The 15727-nt window shown below is 48.8% G+C and overlaps 1 protein-coding gene across 10 annotated transcripts in view; it reads left to right on the forward strand.

Moving 5' to 3' along the window:
- Window positions 1-15727, forward strand: part of shroom2a (shroom family member 2a) — a 219124-nt gene that overhangs the window by 185325 nt on the left and 18072 nt on the right. Inside the window, exon 1 of one of the 10 annotated variants that reach the window (XM_060833412.1) lies at window positions 8070-8170. The exons of 8 other annotated variants lie outside the window; for them this stretch is intronic. Coding sequence is in view for 1 of the 2 variants with exons in the window: in XM_060833411.1 (XP_060689394.1) it covers window positions 8578-8669 (92 nt within the window). In the remaining variant the exon portion in view is untranslated. Of the gene's footprint in view, window positions 1-8069; window positions 8171-8522; window positions 8670-15727 lie in introns of those variants that run through there. One more of the 10 variants, XM_060833411.1, reaches the window with a different exon arrangement.

Here is a 15727-nt window from a genome sequence, read left to right on the forward strand (position 1 = left end):
TTGGCGTTTCACCTGTGGTGTTTAAGTAAATTCTGTTTTGCTTAAAGCCGAGTGGTTTGACCAGCTGCCACACACCTGAAATATTCAATTCACGTCTGCCTTTGAACAAAAGACAAAGTTCGGCTCTAGGTTACCTTCAGAAAAAAATTTGAGGGTGTCTAGCCTGGTCTGTAACACAACACAAAATTTAGCATTTCCATGGGAATGCTTCTTCTCTGTCAAGAGGGGGTGTTTGCAAAGTAGCAAAATGCTGTCGCTCGAAGAGATCGGTGTAACTAAGTGTCTGACAGGGTAGAGCTGCTAGAAGCTGTGGTTACCATGACAGCTGCCAGCCAGTTCTGTCCAGGGAGGCCTTGTCCTTGACTCTGGGCCATCAGCCTGTGATCTTGGTGGCTGGTTCACCTGCCTTTGTGGAGCGGGTTTGTCCAGAGGTCGGGCGGGATCAGGAAAGCTGAGCTGGGTGGAAAATGGGGTTTGTTACCCCTCAGTGTTTTTGCTGCAGGTGTGAACTCTTCCACCCCGACATCAACAGTCACCAGGCCTGAAAGGATGAGACATTTAGGCCTCATTCGGTCCAGTGAGACTGGTTAACCTCCAGACAGTCACGTGGATAAGTCATTTAGGATTGCAGGACTAGTTGAGAGAGAGCTTGCACCATCTGAGGCTTTATTGATAATGACACAAAGTAAAAGAGAAAAGAGGCGATGTTGAGCTTTTATGAGCCACGCGCTTGACCTCGGCTGGAGTATTGGGTGCCATGTCATTGGAAGGATACGCACACGTTGGAGAGGGAGCAGAAGCGGTCTGTGAAAATGGTTCCAGGGATGAGAGACTTCAGTCCCGAAGAAAGTTTGGGAAGTTAGGACTGTTCTCCTTGGAGAAATGAAGGCTGGGAGGGATTCCGATTGAAACATCCAAATCATGAGAGGTCCGCACGGGGTAAATAGCCAGAAACGGTTCCTGATCCTGGAGAAGATTGATAGTAATTTATTTGAAAAAAAAACGCCAGAGTGATGTGAGGAAACAGTTTGTCACACAGCAAGTGTTTATGGGCCAGGCCTGCAGACTGTGGTGGAGGCAAGTTCAATCAAGGTTATTCGGAAAGGAACAACGTGCCGGGTTATGGAGAGAAGACAGGGGAATGGCACCAAGGCAGCTGCTCATTTGGAGAGCCTGTATATACACAGTAGGCCACACGGCCTCCTCCCGTCATCGAACAGGTCTGGGAGCCTTAACAGAACAAACATGAGACCCCACCAATGGAGTGTCAGGCCTCTGGGTTAGATGGTTGTGGATTCAGGCCCCACTCAGTACTTAATCCAGGTGAGCACTTCCTGGCACTGCCTGAGTTGCCATTGTTTGTGATGCACAACCGCAGTCCTGTTAGGCCCTCGGGTAGATGGAAAAGATCCTGAGCCACTAATGCAAAGCAGAGCTGCAAAGGCCCTTGATACCCTGGCACAGCACCATCAGGTAAGCAGGTTCTTTAGCCGTTCTCATATTGCTGTGACATTACAGCGTGTGACTGTCCTTGAAAAGAACTTCATTGGAGAACCACAAGGTTGTGCTAGAGCAATGCAATCCTGTTCATTCTTTAATATATGATGAGTCCAACCCAGTGTGGTTCCATCACAAAGACTATCTACCCAGCCTTTGGTACTTATGTGCCAGTGGCCGAAGGTAGCCACTTAATTAAAATCACATCTAAGTTTGCTTTGGTTGATTGGAACAGCAGCTTGCAATTAGACAGCAGCCAACAAACGCCCAGATTGTAATGCAGAAGTGTATCGAATGAAACAAAACTTGACACTGAGCCAGAGTCCGAGACGTTAGAATGTGGGTGCATTCTCGGTCGCAGAGAGGTATTCGAAGGAGCTTTTGAAAGAGGAAATGAGAGATGTAGGAGTTTGAGGGAGCAATTCCAGAACTTGGGGCCGAGACGGCTATTGGCATGGATGCCAGGTGCAGAGGGACTGGGTCAAAGCAGAGCAGAGACACGCACACAAGCAAGACCCAGAACAAAGCTGACCTGATATCCTCACCCAGAGTGACAGAGGCTTTTGTCCTCAGACAGTGTTTGATGTTGAAAGCTCCAGCTTTGTCCATGTGAACACTGGAGTCATCTAGAGTTGGTGTCCAACAACTGTGAGGCTTGGTAACAGCGAATACAGGAAGGGAAGACATAGAGAGGAGCCTTTTTCTCATTGGTGTGGCATAATATACCTTTCTAACTGTGTAAACATCTCTGCTGAGTTGCAGCTGTGATAACAAAAGCTTGCTCTCTGTACAGGCTAAGCTAGCCCATAGTGTAGTAGTTACACAATGGCAGTCAAGCAGTATTGTGGTAGGACCCTGAGGTTATGAAGAGGCTAACATTTGCCCTGCACATCCTGCATTTCTTGCCAATGTGGCGGCTTCCCGTTGTTGCAAAGACACACCGTGACCTTTAACCCATAGCTCATTGTCCTTGCACAATGGCCATCATACCTCGAGAGTGTCAGGCTCTCAACTGTGAAACCTTTTCAGGAGAAACTGTGTTATGGCGCTAAGTGATTTATACATGAGACTTGGTTGAAACTCGCAGTTGAAGAGAGAATAGTGAGTCATTTATGGTTTCCCCCTGCTGTCTGATGTTCAGGGGTGAGGCAGTTGGTCCATGCAAGGCAAGGAAGGGAGGGGAAGAGAGAGAGGAACAGTAAATGGACGATGATTTCTGCATGAGTGCCAGCGACATGCTAGTTCAATGTGAGAGCAGGAAGTCATGAATCAGTGTGTGGTTGTCCAGTGGCTGCTGCTGATGTAGCACAGTCAGGGAGTCAGTTCCTTTGCTGTCACATTCACACACCTGATTACTTCCCCAGTTATCCACACACAGGCCTCCCAGCACTGGGTGTATGGGGATACAGGGGGTCAATGCCAATCAGTGCTGCAGGAGATGCCACCAGCAAGCCAACTGCCCCCAAAGTGCCACCGTTTCCCAACGTGTAAAACTTACTCCAAGCTCTTCCTCTGACTGGGAAGCAGAGGCCAACATTTGGCTGCGAGCTGAGACCTCATGCTGTAAGCCAAATCTGAAAACGGCTGGGTCTTTTTATCAGGCCATCCTTTCTTTCCAAAGACATGGACCTGCGCTCAGATGACTCACTGGCTCAAAGCCAGTGGGCACTTCCAGTGGGTTTTGTTGTGTGCCAGAGATTGGGAGTGCGTATGAGGCCTCAGCATAAAGTGCACCACAGGTTAGGAATTGCCACCCACTGCCCATCCACAGCAGGGTCGCCAAGCCCTTGTGCCCTTGTCCATGGAGCCCAGGACAATCATGGGAGAGAGCTATGCCAGGTTTCTCTGTCCCTGGGGAATGGCTCAGGTATTGGGACTGCAATCAGTAGATCTCCACACGTTAAAAATATCAAGAGATATGGGGATAGTGCAGGAGAAGAGTGTTGAGATAGAAGATCGGGCATGACCTCCTTCAATGATGGGGCATGTTTGAAGGGCAGAATGGTCTCTTCCTCAGATTTCTCATATTCCTGTGACTGGGACTAGGGATCACATCAATGCAATGCACCCCTCAAAAGACACCCAGCAACCTGAAAAACTGGGCAGGCTGCTCTAACTTCAACCCCTTTCAGTTACTGTCTGTGCACAGAACAGGATTTAAAGGAGCCACTCACTTCAGTAAACCACACCCTCGCGTATGCCTAACTAAAAAGAAACCTGATTGAATGCCAACGAGATCACCCTAGAGAGTGGATTTCCAGAATCAGTGGGATAGTGGAACCAAACTCTGCACTGACTGTGGTGACAATGTGTTTCATTTAGCAGTCCCAAGACCACTCTGCACTAGGGGCGGCATGATGGCTCAGTGGTTAGCACTGCTGCCTCACAGCACCAGGGACCCGGGTTCAATTCCTGTCTCAGGCAACTGTGTGGAGTTTGCACATTCTCCCCGTGTCTGCGTGGGTTTCCTCCAGGTGCTCCAGTTTCCTCCCACAGTCCAAAAATGTGCAGGTTAGATGAATTGGCCATGTGTTAGGCGAAGGGGTAAATGTCGGGGAATGGGTCTGGGTGCGTTGCTCTTCGGAGGGTCAGTATGGACTTCTTGGGCTGAAAGGCCTGTTTCCACACTGTAGGGAATCTAATCTAATCTTTTTGACAAGTGCAGGATACTGCAGATGCTGGACATGGAAAACAAAAGCAGAAAATGCACGATGGACCAGGAGAGAAGTAAGGTTAAGGTTTCAGCTTGGTAACAGCAAGTTTGACCAGATGCTTACTCTCTCCCCAGATGCTGTTTTTTATTCACTCATAGGATGTGGGTGACCCTGGTTGGGCCAGCATTTCCTGCCCGTCCCTAGTTGTCCTTGAGAAGGTGGTGGTGAGCTGCCTTCTTGAACCACTGCAGTCCGTATACTATAAGCAGATCGACAGTGCACTTGGGGAGGGAATTCCAGGATTTGGACCCAGAGACCATGAAGGGACGGCGATATATGTCCAAGTCTGGATAGTGAGTGGCTTGGAGGGGAATTTTAAGTGGTAGCATTCCATGTAACTGCTGCCCTTGTCCTTCTTGATGGAAGTAGTAGTGATTTGGAAACTACAGTCTAAGGGTCTCTGGTGAATTTCTGCAGTGCATCCATGGCTGGTACACACCGCTGCTACTGAATGTCAATAATGGAGGGTTTGGATGCTTGTGAATGCAGTGCCAGTCAAGTGAGCTGCCTTGTCCTGGATGGTGTCAAGCTTTTCCAGTGTTATTGGAGCTGTACCATTCTGGCCAAGTGGGGAGTAATCCAATCACACTCCTGACTTGTGCCTTGTAGATGGTGGACAGGCTTTGGGGAGTCAGGAATGGAGTTACTCGCAGCAGTATTCCTAGCCTCTGATCTGCATCTGTAGCCACTGTGTTTATAAAATATGTTCAGTTGAGTTTCTGGTCGATGATAATCCCATTGAGTGTCACGAGGCAGTGAACACTTTTGGCTGTTTCTATAGCCTTTTCAGCTGGGAGAGCAGAAATCCGAAAAGGCCATGCCTTGCAGAGTGCCAAGAGGTTTGAATTCCCTTGTGTGCCTGTTATCAGCATCCAAGATAAACTCGGAAGTCATAAAGCCACCAACAGTAAATAAGTAATAGACCTTGGTGAAATGATTGTCTTATTTTACTGCCTCTATTCAGTCTATTTGGCATTGTAGAACCAGCGAGGACTTTGCAACACAGATTGAGGGCATTCAGCCCATCATAGCCCAGCTGCAGTCTGGTACAACTACTCTCTTAATCCCACATTCCTTGCCTTTCCATTGTAGCCCTTTCTGAATGTTATTGCCCACTTAGTAAGCCTTGATTTGACCCTGTCTCCTCTACAGTCTCACTGCATTCCAGATGCTAGCCACTGGCTGTGGAATAAAATTTTTCCCTCCCCAGTGACAAACAATGATTTGGATGTGAGCGTAGGAGGTCTATAGTTAGTAAGTTTGGAGATGATATCACAATTGGAGGTGTAGTGGCCAGCGAAGGAGATTACCTCAAATTACAACGCGATCTTGATCAGATGGGCCAATGGGGTGAGGAGTGGTATATGGAGTTTAATTTAGATAAATGGGAGATGCTGCATTTTGGAAAAACAAATCAGAGCAGGACTTATACACTTAATGGTAAGGTCCTAGAGAGTGTTGCTGAACAAAGAGACCTTGGAGTGCAGGTTCATAGCTCCTTGAAAGTGGAGTCGCAGGTAGATAGGATAGTGAAGGCGGCTTTTGGTATGGTTTCCTTTATTGGTCAGAGTATTGAGTACAGGAGTTGGGAGGTTATGTTGCGGCTGTAAAGGACATTGGTTCGGCCACTGTTGGAATATTGCATGCAATTCTGGTCTCCTTCCTATCGGAAGGATGTTGTGAAACTTGAAAGGATTCAGAAAAGATTTGCAAGGATGTTGCTAAGATTAGAGGATTTGAGCTATAGGGAGAGGTTGAGTAGACTGGGGCTGTTGGAATATTGCGTGCAATTCTGGTCTCCTTCCTATCGGAAAGATGTTGTGAAACTTGAAAGAGTTCAGAAAAGATTTACAAGGATGTTGCCAGGGTTGGAGGATTTGAGCTATAGGGAGAGGTTGAGTAGACTGGGGCTGTTTTCCCTGGAGTGTGGAAGGCTGAGGAGTGACCTTATAGAGGTTTATAAAATCCTGAGGGGCATGGATTCGACAAATGGACATAGTCTTTTCCCTGAGGTCGAGGAGTCCAGAACTAGACGGCATAGGTTTAGGGTGAGATGGGAAAGATATACAAGAGACCTAAGGGGCAGCTTTTTCATGCAGAGGGTGGTACGTGTAAGGAACGAGCTGCCAGAGGATGTGGTGGAGGGTGATACGGTTACAACATTTAAAAGGCATCTGGATGGGTATATGAATAGGATGGGTTTAGAGGGATATGGGCCAAGTGCTGGCAAATGGAGCGAGATTAGTTTAGGATATCTGGTCAGCGTGGATGAGTTGGGGTGAAGGGTGTGTTTCCATGCTGTACATCTCTATGACTCTAACTCAGGTCTGTGGCCTCTGCTCTCAGTCTTTGTGCCAATGAGAATAGTTTCTCCCTAACCATACGTCAAGGCCCCTCAGCAAATCTGCTCAAAATCATCTCTTATCCAGGGTGAATGGTCTCAACTTCTCCAACTCATCCACCTATGGGCCTGAAACAACTCCTGCCTGGATCCATTCCTGTGAATATTTTTCTGTATTCTCTCTGATGTCTTCATATCCTGCTGAAATGTGGTGCCGCGAGCTGGAATAACTGCTCTGGTTGAGGTTGAGCCTTTGTTTTATGCAGGTTAATTATTTTAAAAATTGCACCTCTGTGCTTCATTCCTTCTAATTACAGTCAGTATCCATGCCATTTGTAATGTCTTCTCAAGCGATGCAGCCTGGAACTATCAATGGCAGCAAAAGCCAAGCTAAATATCCATCAAATGTTCAGAGCCCAGAGGCCACTCAGCCCACATGCTGACTGTTCCAAAGAGCCACCTAGTTAATTCCAATAACCTGATGCTTTCCCACTGCCGGGAAAGTTTCGCCATTTACAGTTGCTTATCCAATTCCCGACGCCACGACTCAACACTTGAGTTCTCCAATTTCAAATAACCTCCTTTCCCATCTCCTGACTCCCTTCCCAGCCCCTCCCCCTCCCTTCCACTCCTCCCTGCCACCAACTGGATTCATCCCTCCCTTTGACCACCCAGGTCATACCCTCTACCTGTCTTCACCTATCCCCACCTCACCACCTTGCCCCCACTTCCCCCTTTATCTGCAGCTCCCCCTCATACCCACCCCCACTCCTAAAGAAGGGTTACACCCGAAACACTGACTTCTCCACCTCCTGATACTGCCTGGCTTTGCTGTGTCCTTCCAGCCTCCTGCCTGTCTGCTCCCCTCCTTTCGGGGAGGAGAAAGTGAGGACTGCAGAAGCTGGAGATCAGAGTCCCGACTAGTGTGGTGCTGGAAAAGCACAGCAGGTCAGGCAGCATCCGAGGAGCAGGAGAATGGACGTTTCGGGCAAAAGCTCTTCATTCATCCCCTCCTTTCAGGCAGGCGTTTCCAGCTCATGACAACTTGCCCCATCTTTCTGCTTGCCTGCCCTCCCCATCGCCTGAAATTCGTGCCCTCCTGCTAAAAAGGGGAAATATTTCTCGGAATCAAAATCCCTCACCGTTTCCTAATCCTCTGATCGTCAGGATGATGGTGTCATCAAGTGATGGTGGTGGGGGGTGTGTTTGGAAACAGAATAATTGCGCAAAACGTAAAACCACAGATTGATGTGTCAGCTGGAGACGTTTTGGTTTTAATGTTGCTTGTTGTGTTTTTGGGAAGAGTTTATGGGAAGGTGTGATGGTGAAGTTGTGAAGGATTTATGCCTTTGGGTTAGGTTCAGCCCTTCAACTGTGGGGTGAGATCACTCCCAGTGATGTAATGAGCCACTCATGGGTGGGGCAGGATGGGAGGGAGGGGACTGGAGGTCATATTGAGAGAGAGAGTGGGAGAGGTGGGAACATCTGAGGGATTGTCACTCACTGAGAACTCCTGACTGCAAAGGCAGCCTGCTGTGGGAGAGAGCTCTGAAAGCCCAAGGGCTCCTCTCCCTCCCACTACACTTGCAGCTGAGGAGAGAGGATTTCCCCACTTGAGGTAAGTTCTCGGGGGGGGTGAGAAGGGAGAGAATGTGTGTGTGTGTGTGAGAGTGAGGCGGTGTTGGAAAACTCGTTGCTATTTTAAACTCCCGGCTGTTTAAGCTCAGGGAGTTATTGCAGTGATGCTGCAGTGTGTTTACTCAGTGGGCTGTGCCCTTCCTCTGGAGCTGGCACGTCCCGTTCTGTCACACTCTAACTCCCACATTCGCTTCTTCACGGGCCACAGGAAAGGTGCTGGGGGAAGTGGCGGGGGGGGGAATGGAGGGGGTGGTGTTTGGAGTTCAACTCGAGAGGGGGACCGTCCTTTTCGAGTTCCAGTTAAATCTAAAACATGCGAGAGAGAAAAAAGAACATTCTGTGTGAAGCCTTTGAAATGCAAATTGCAGGGGAGTGAGCGGTAATGACATGTCAGATAGATTTGAATTTGCTGTAATGATGCCAGCGCTGTGGTTGATCATGGGATGTGAACGAAGAAGCCTCGAGTCAGCTAATGAGAGGTAACCTGTGGATTTGCTAACTTCTGAGGGAATTTCTTCTCTGTGCGTCTGCCCCTGTATCCCTGTAATATCCAGAGCTACAAATCCTCTTTAAACCAGTACTGTAAGATATCCAACTGTTAAGTGGGTGTGAGGCAGGTTACTGTGCTAACTGGGCTTTTTTTTATATCATTTGTGCCTCATATGATTCTTTTAGGAGGGGGCACCCGTCTCTCTCCTGGAGTAACAGTATTTTGCCTGGAATGTAATTCTCCTCGCTCCAGACCAGCTTGGCTGCACCTTCAGCTCCAGGAGAGTCGCAATCTGTAGAATTCCTTCACCACCACACCACCCCCCCCCCCCCCCCATAGCCTTCAACCTGTCCACCAGGGGTTCCTGTGTCAGCTTTGCGTGGTCAACCCTTTTAAGGTACCACATGGTGTCAGCCGTGCGATAAATTTGTCAAGGGCCCGCGTGATTGACCGCGTTGCCCACGTTCTCCCAGCGAAGGTACACTGCTCTATCTCCACCTTCACCCCCAACTCAAGATGCTCATTGAAACTGACCCCCTTGAGCCACCCGACCTGGTCTCGTTGTCGGTGCAATGTTAGGTTTTGTCAGATTATGCTCCTCCAAAGACGTTTGAGGCATTTTCCTCCTCTGATGGTGCTACATAAATGCAGTTCTTGTATGTGCATTGATGAAAATCTCGTGTTGTTTTTATTTTTGCCAAGAGCTCTTTAAATAAAGGAATCGGGAGGGACAGTCCCTTTTAAGTTGGTGCATACAGTACAGTTCCAGTAAAAGTCTGCTGTCTGCATTGAGAGAAAAAAAAGCCTGAGGGTGGTCTGACTTCTGGTGAAGGGGAGAGGTCGGGAAGGTGGCTGCTTCATGGTCACCTCAGCCAGGTGGGAGCCGAATCCCTCCGCATTACAAACCAGCCATCCACTGAGCCAACTGACCCCCTGGCGTTCCATCATGTGGGAACTGATGCTGTTGCGAGTGAGGGACATCACCACAGAATCTGTCCATCTGCGTGTGTTAGTGCTTTGAAACGCTGGCCTGCCTTGTGTGGTTTTTAAAGCAGGGAAGAGTCAGCTCTGGTGGTAACTGGGCAGTGTGTGTAGCCTTTGCTCTGGTGCCATGCTCTGTTAAGCTTGCTGTGCTGCGACCTCAGCTCATTAATCCCAGCCCACACCCAATGGCTGGGGGAGGCCCAGTCAGAGAGACGTACAGCACAGAAACAGACCCTTCAGTCCAACCCCATCATGCCGATCAGATACCCAGAACTAATCTGGTCCCATTTGCCAGCATTGGGCCCATTTCCCTGTAAAACCTTCCTACTCTGGATGTAGGTTTGCTCGCTGAGCTGGAAGGTTCATTTTCAGACGTTTCGTCACCATATGCGGTAACATCTTCAGTGAGCCTCTGAATGAAGCACTGCTGGTGTAGCCCGCTTTCTATTTATATGTTTGAGCTTTCTTCCAGCTCAGCGAGCAAACCTACATCCAGAACCTCAACCTGAGTTACCATATCTTCTCAAAACTCACCCTTCCTATTCATGTACCCATCCAGATGCCTTTACAACCCAGAACCCTTCTGAAGAAGGGTCACTGTGCTCAAAATGTTAACTCTGCTTTCTGTCCACGGATGCTGCCAGAACTGTGGAGTTGCTCCAGCAATTCGGTTTTTTTTTGTTGTTCCCAACTGGAAAGGTCCCCTTTCAGGGATGGAAAGCAGCCATTTTCTTGACAGTGACTCCCCCTTCCAACATTAAAGCCCACCAGGACTGAGCAGCCCCCAAATCATGCTCTCGTTCCTCAGCATCTCCCTCCTGGGGCCAGGCAGCAGCACCACCACCCCAAGGGAGTGAGTGTGTTCCCTCAAGCTCAGAGCTTGCTGCAGGAGCAGTGTGTTCTGACACGGGGAGGCCTGTGTGCACAGAGCTGGGTGGGTGGGTTTGCTGGGAGTGCATGGGACAGATGTGGGAGATGAACAAGGAGCAGGGACCCGGGCTTGCAGCTGGTGATTAGAGCCGTAAACAGCAGGGGGAGCCCTAAACAGGCCCGGGGAACTGCAAAGGGAAGCATTCAGAGGGAGAGAGGGAGAGCAAGAAACATTTTTTTTAGATTAGATTACTTACAGCGTTGCAACAGGCCCTTCGGCCCAACAAGTGCACACTGACCCGCCGAAGCGCAACCCACCCAGACCCATTCCCCTACATTTATCCCTTCACCTAACACTACGGGCAATTTAGCATGGCCAATTCACCTAACCTGCACATCTTTGGACTGTGGGAGGAAACCGGAGCACCCGGAGGAAACCCACGCAGACACGGGGAGAATGTGCAAACTCCACACAGTCAGTCGCCTGAGTCGGGAATTGAACCCGGGTCTCTGGCGCTGTGAGGCAGCAGTGCTAACCACTTGGAGAGGGTAAGAAGGACCTTTCCAGAGGGGAAGCTGGAATCATTCAAACAGACTGGGGAGCAGTTTCCCACATGGCAAATAGTAAAAGCGTCAGTAACCTGGGCTCATAAAGCTATAGCACCTTTTCAAGGTTAAAAATCACACAACGCCAGGTTATAGTCCAACAGGTTTATTTGGAAGCACTAGCTTTCGGAGCGCTGCTCCTTCAGGTGGTTGTGGGGCAGTGCTGCGAAAGCTAGTGCTTCCACATAAACCTGTTGGACCATAACCTGGTGGTGTGTCTTGATGTTTAACTTAGTACACCCCAGTCCAACACCAGCACCTCCAAATCATGACACCCTTTCAAGGCTCACTTCCCAGCTGTTTGTTTGAAGATTGGAGGAGGGGTAACATTAGGAGAAAGTGAGGACTGCAGATGCTGGAGATCAGAGTCGAGAGTGTGGTGCTGGAAAAGCACAGCCGGTCAGGCAGCATCCGAGGAGCAGGAGAATTGACGTTTCAAACAAAAGCCCTTTGTCAGGAATCAGGAGGGGTAACATTGTCCAGTGTTACATTACATCCTCAGCCTGTATCATCGTAAATGGGAAATAAAAACAGTTAGCGCATCTCAAAAAATGGGAGGGCGGGGTCACCATTCACCTGGTAAAACAGAGCAACAGCAACACCAACAACCTGCATTTGTGTAGCGCCGTCAGAAAATAACATCAAGGCGCTTCACAACACAGAACAAAAACTCTGGCAGCAAGCTGCATGAAGGCAGGCAACAAAAAAGTTGAGTTAAAGGCACCTCTGAGAAGGAGAGAGGTTTAGGGAGCATGACCCCAGATTTTGGGGTGTCCGCACAGTGGTACAGCAAAGGGAAGAGACCAGGGGTGGAAAAGTGTAGTGACCTTTGGAGGCTTTTGTTGCACTGGGCAAAGTCATGGAGGTTGAGGGAGATTGGGAGTTGGCAAGGTCAACGAAGGCTTTTAATGATTGTCTGCATTATCGCAGGAGGATCCTGACTTGGTCGCTGTGGGCTCTGACTCGGTCTTGCCTCATATTGAGGGATGACTCAGACTGTGGGGAGTTGAGCGGCCTTCTCTCTGGGCTGTCACCCCAGTGCAGTACTGAGGGATCACTGACTGTGCTGCAGGGGTGCTCTCTTTTTCAGATGAGCCGTCAAATGACGCCTGGTCTTCTCCTCCTCTTGATGAAGATACTGACGTGCCGATGGATTATCCTCAGCTTCCTGATCAGTATTCATACCTGGAACATTGTACACTCCCCAGAATTACTGTAGAAATGCAGAGCTGACTGAAGTGAGGAATTGAGGGGGAAAGGGTCTCTCTCTCTCCAACACCTGTGAACCGACAGCTTATGGAGTGTTGGCAATGGGAAATGGGCCTATCTCATTTTCGAGGTGGTCACACACACAGGAGTTACAGAGAAAGGGCAAGAGAAGCGAAGTCTGCCGGAGGATTGGGATAGCCCCTTGACCCCGCTGCCTTAGGCATTATGGTGACCCGAGGCAATATTGGCCACTCCTCACCTGGCAGTCAGGGACAGCCAGCGCACAAGTGGCTGAGGAAATTCTGCTGACCTTCTGGGGACAAAGCTGTCTGGTCCAGCAGGCATGGATCTGCTGTGGGGGTGGGGAATGCGAAGCCTTTTGTGACCGAATAGCTGACATCTGTCCCTTTTGAATCAGAATGAGAGACTCGCTCAGCAAGCCAGGGATCTCAAGCAGGGAGCGGTCAGTGTGTGGGAAAGGGGTTGGGAGCGTTCACTAGACCCAGTGTGTGTTTTACAGGGACACACTGAACCGGAATCCCTGGCCTATCCTTTTCTAGTGGCTCCAGTCTCTCGGGTCGTGCCCGCCCACCTGTTGTAAAACATGTACAGTAAACACCACCCGGGCCAGTCCTTGCATGGAAGTGAATGTTTACTTTGGTTGGGTCAGAGCTGCTGGTGGGCGAATTGGCACAGCACTCGTGATTCATTGTTCCTCCAAGGGATTATTTTCTCCTGCCTGTCCTCCCCAGGCTGTTAGGAGACGTTGGGATATCACTAGAGGTTGTGAAAGCCGCATTGTGTGCTGTACACACACATTCTTTCTTTCCCCCAGTCCTGGGAGGCTGGCTTTGATGTTGCAATTTCTGTGACTGGATACCGGGTCGGTACAAGGTTTTGAAGATCACAGTAAATGGAGCTGATTGTTTGACACCTCTTAAGTTCAGAGGGACAGGGTGACACAGGGATTTTAATTCTCTCTGAAGTGGGATCAATGCTCCCTCTTTCCTTACACCCCTCCGCTGCTGCCTGCCCCACAGCTGGGAAGCTGAAACCGGAGCACCGACTGGTTTGAATTGTTGCCACCAAGTCTGGCCTCTCGAATCCGTGACAGAGTGTCCTTTGCAGCACCTCCCACAGAGAGACTGCCAGCATATGGTGGTCTGTCTGAGTCGCCCATGTTACAGACTGTTCAGAATTGGCGCCCTGGGCACAGTCTGTACTTGCCAAGTGTTTGCGTGGTCAGTAGTACGCCCACCTCTGAGTCAGAGATTGTGGAATCTGGATCCACACCAGAGGGAGGCAGGCTGGTGATCTGTGCTGCTATCCCAATGCAGTACTGGGGTGGTGCTGCACCATCAGAGGTGCCATCTCTCGGATTACACTTTCAGAACACCTTGGAAGGCTGCGAACCATCCCAAAAGGCTGCTTGAAGATGAGCAGTGAGCTCTCTTGGTTTCCTGAACAACATTGATCTCTCAACCAACATGGACTTCATTCAGGCAGTTGACAAGTTTCCCCATGGGAGACTGGTGAGCAAGGTCAGATCTCATGGAATACAGGGAGACCTAGCCATTTGGATACAGCACTGGCTCAAAGGTAGAAGACAGAGGGTGGTGGTGGAGGGTTGTTTTTCAGACTGGAGGCCTGTGACCAATGGAGTGCCACAAGAATCGGTGCTGGGTCCAATACTTTTCGTCATTTATAGAAATGATTTGGATGCGAACATAAGCGGTATAGTTAGTAAGTTTGCAGATGAGACCAAAATTGGAGGTGTAGTGGGCAGCGAAGAGGGTTCCCTCAGATTACAACAGGATCTGGACCAGATGGGCCAATGGGCTGAGAAGTGGCAGCTGGAGCTTAATTTCGATAAATGTGAGGTGCTGCATTTTGGAAAAGCAAATCTTAGCAGGACTTATACACTTAATGGTAAGGTCCTAGGGAGTGTTGTTGAACAAAGAGACCCTGAAGTGCAAGTTCATAGCTCCTTGAAAGTGGAGCTGCAGGTAGTTAGGATAGTGAAGAAGGCGTTTGGTATACTTTCCTTTATTGGTCAGAGTACCGAGTACAGGAGTTGGGAGATCATGTTATGGCTGTACAGGACATTGGTTAGGCCACTTTTGGAATATTACATGCAGTTCTGGTCTCCTTCCTATCAGAAAGATGTTGTGAAACTTGAAAGAGTTCAGAAAAGATTTACAAGGATGTTGCCAGGGTTGGAGGATTTGAGCTATAGGGAGAGACTGAACAGACTGAGGCTGTTTTCCCTGGAGCGTCAGAGGCCAAGGAGTGACCTTATAGAGGTTTATTAAATTTTGAGGGGCATGGATAGGGTTAATGGACAAAGTCTTTTCTCTGGGGTGAGGGAGTCTCGAACTAGAGGGCATAGGTTTAGGGTGAGAGGGGAAAGATATAAGAGACCTAAGGGGCAACTTTTCCATGTTGAGGGTGGTGCGTGTATGGAATGAGCTGTCAGAGGATGTGGTGGAGGCTGGTACAATTGCATCATTTAGAAGATATCTGGATGGTTATATGAAAAGGAAGGGTTTGGAGGGATAGGGGCCAGGTGCAGGCAAATGGGACTACATTAGGTTGGAATATCTGGTCGGCATGGATGAGTTGGACCGATGGGTCTGTTTCCGTGCTGTACATCTTTATGACTGAATATGAAATCGAATACCTGGTCTCACACTCACTGCTGTCTTTGGGAACTTGCTATGTGAATATTTTCTTTTGTTACGTTAGGGTGCTCACATGTCATGGTAGACCCTTCACAAATGCAAATCACTTTTGGTATCCCAATGCAGTTGTGACTGTTTTTGGAAGAAACTGGAAAATATTTGGAAGATTTACAGAGGTGGTATTTGGGATGCAAATGGCCTGTGAGTCTTTGAAACTCATTTATTTTGGAGGGGGGAAGAAATGGGTCAAATAAAAATGAAATGAAAACAAAGAAGGCTGGAAATGCAGAGGGTTAGTGGTTTGGAAGTAGTGTTGAACAGAATCCCCATCTCTTGGGTTGACGTTAAAGAACACATACAGGGTACGACTTTGAAAGTTAGCATTAGAGGTGTTTGCATTGCCCTGTTCAGTTTTATCCCTGAGGCGATATCATTCAAACAGATTATTTCACAGTCTTCAAAGGTATTCTGGGGCATCCTAAGGTTGTGAACGTCACTATATAAATGCACATTCTTTCTTTCACCTCTCTTTTAGTGATGGCTTTTTTTCTGTTGCTAGATGGGGAGTTGCTAAAAGGTTTAGAGAGCTGATTGCTCTGTAAATGATTATGATTGTTTGGTTGTTTCACACTTTACAGGTTTTTGTCTCCGGCTGCAACTGATTCTTGGAAGTCCTGTTCTCTCTCTCTCTGCTTCC

Source organism: Hemiscyllium ocellatum, chromosome 12, assembly GCF_020745735.1.
Source record: "Hemiscyllium ocellatum isolate sHemOce1 chromosome 12, sHemOce1.pat.X.cur, whole genome shotgun sequence".
NCBI lineage: Eukaryota > Metazoa > Chordata > Chondrichthyes > Orectolobiformes > Hemiscylliidae > Hemiscyllium > Hemiscyllium ocellatum.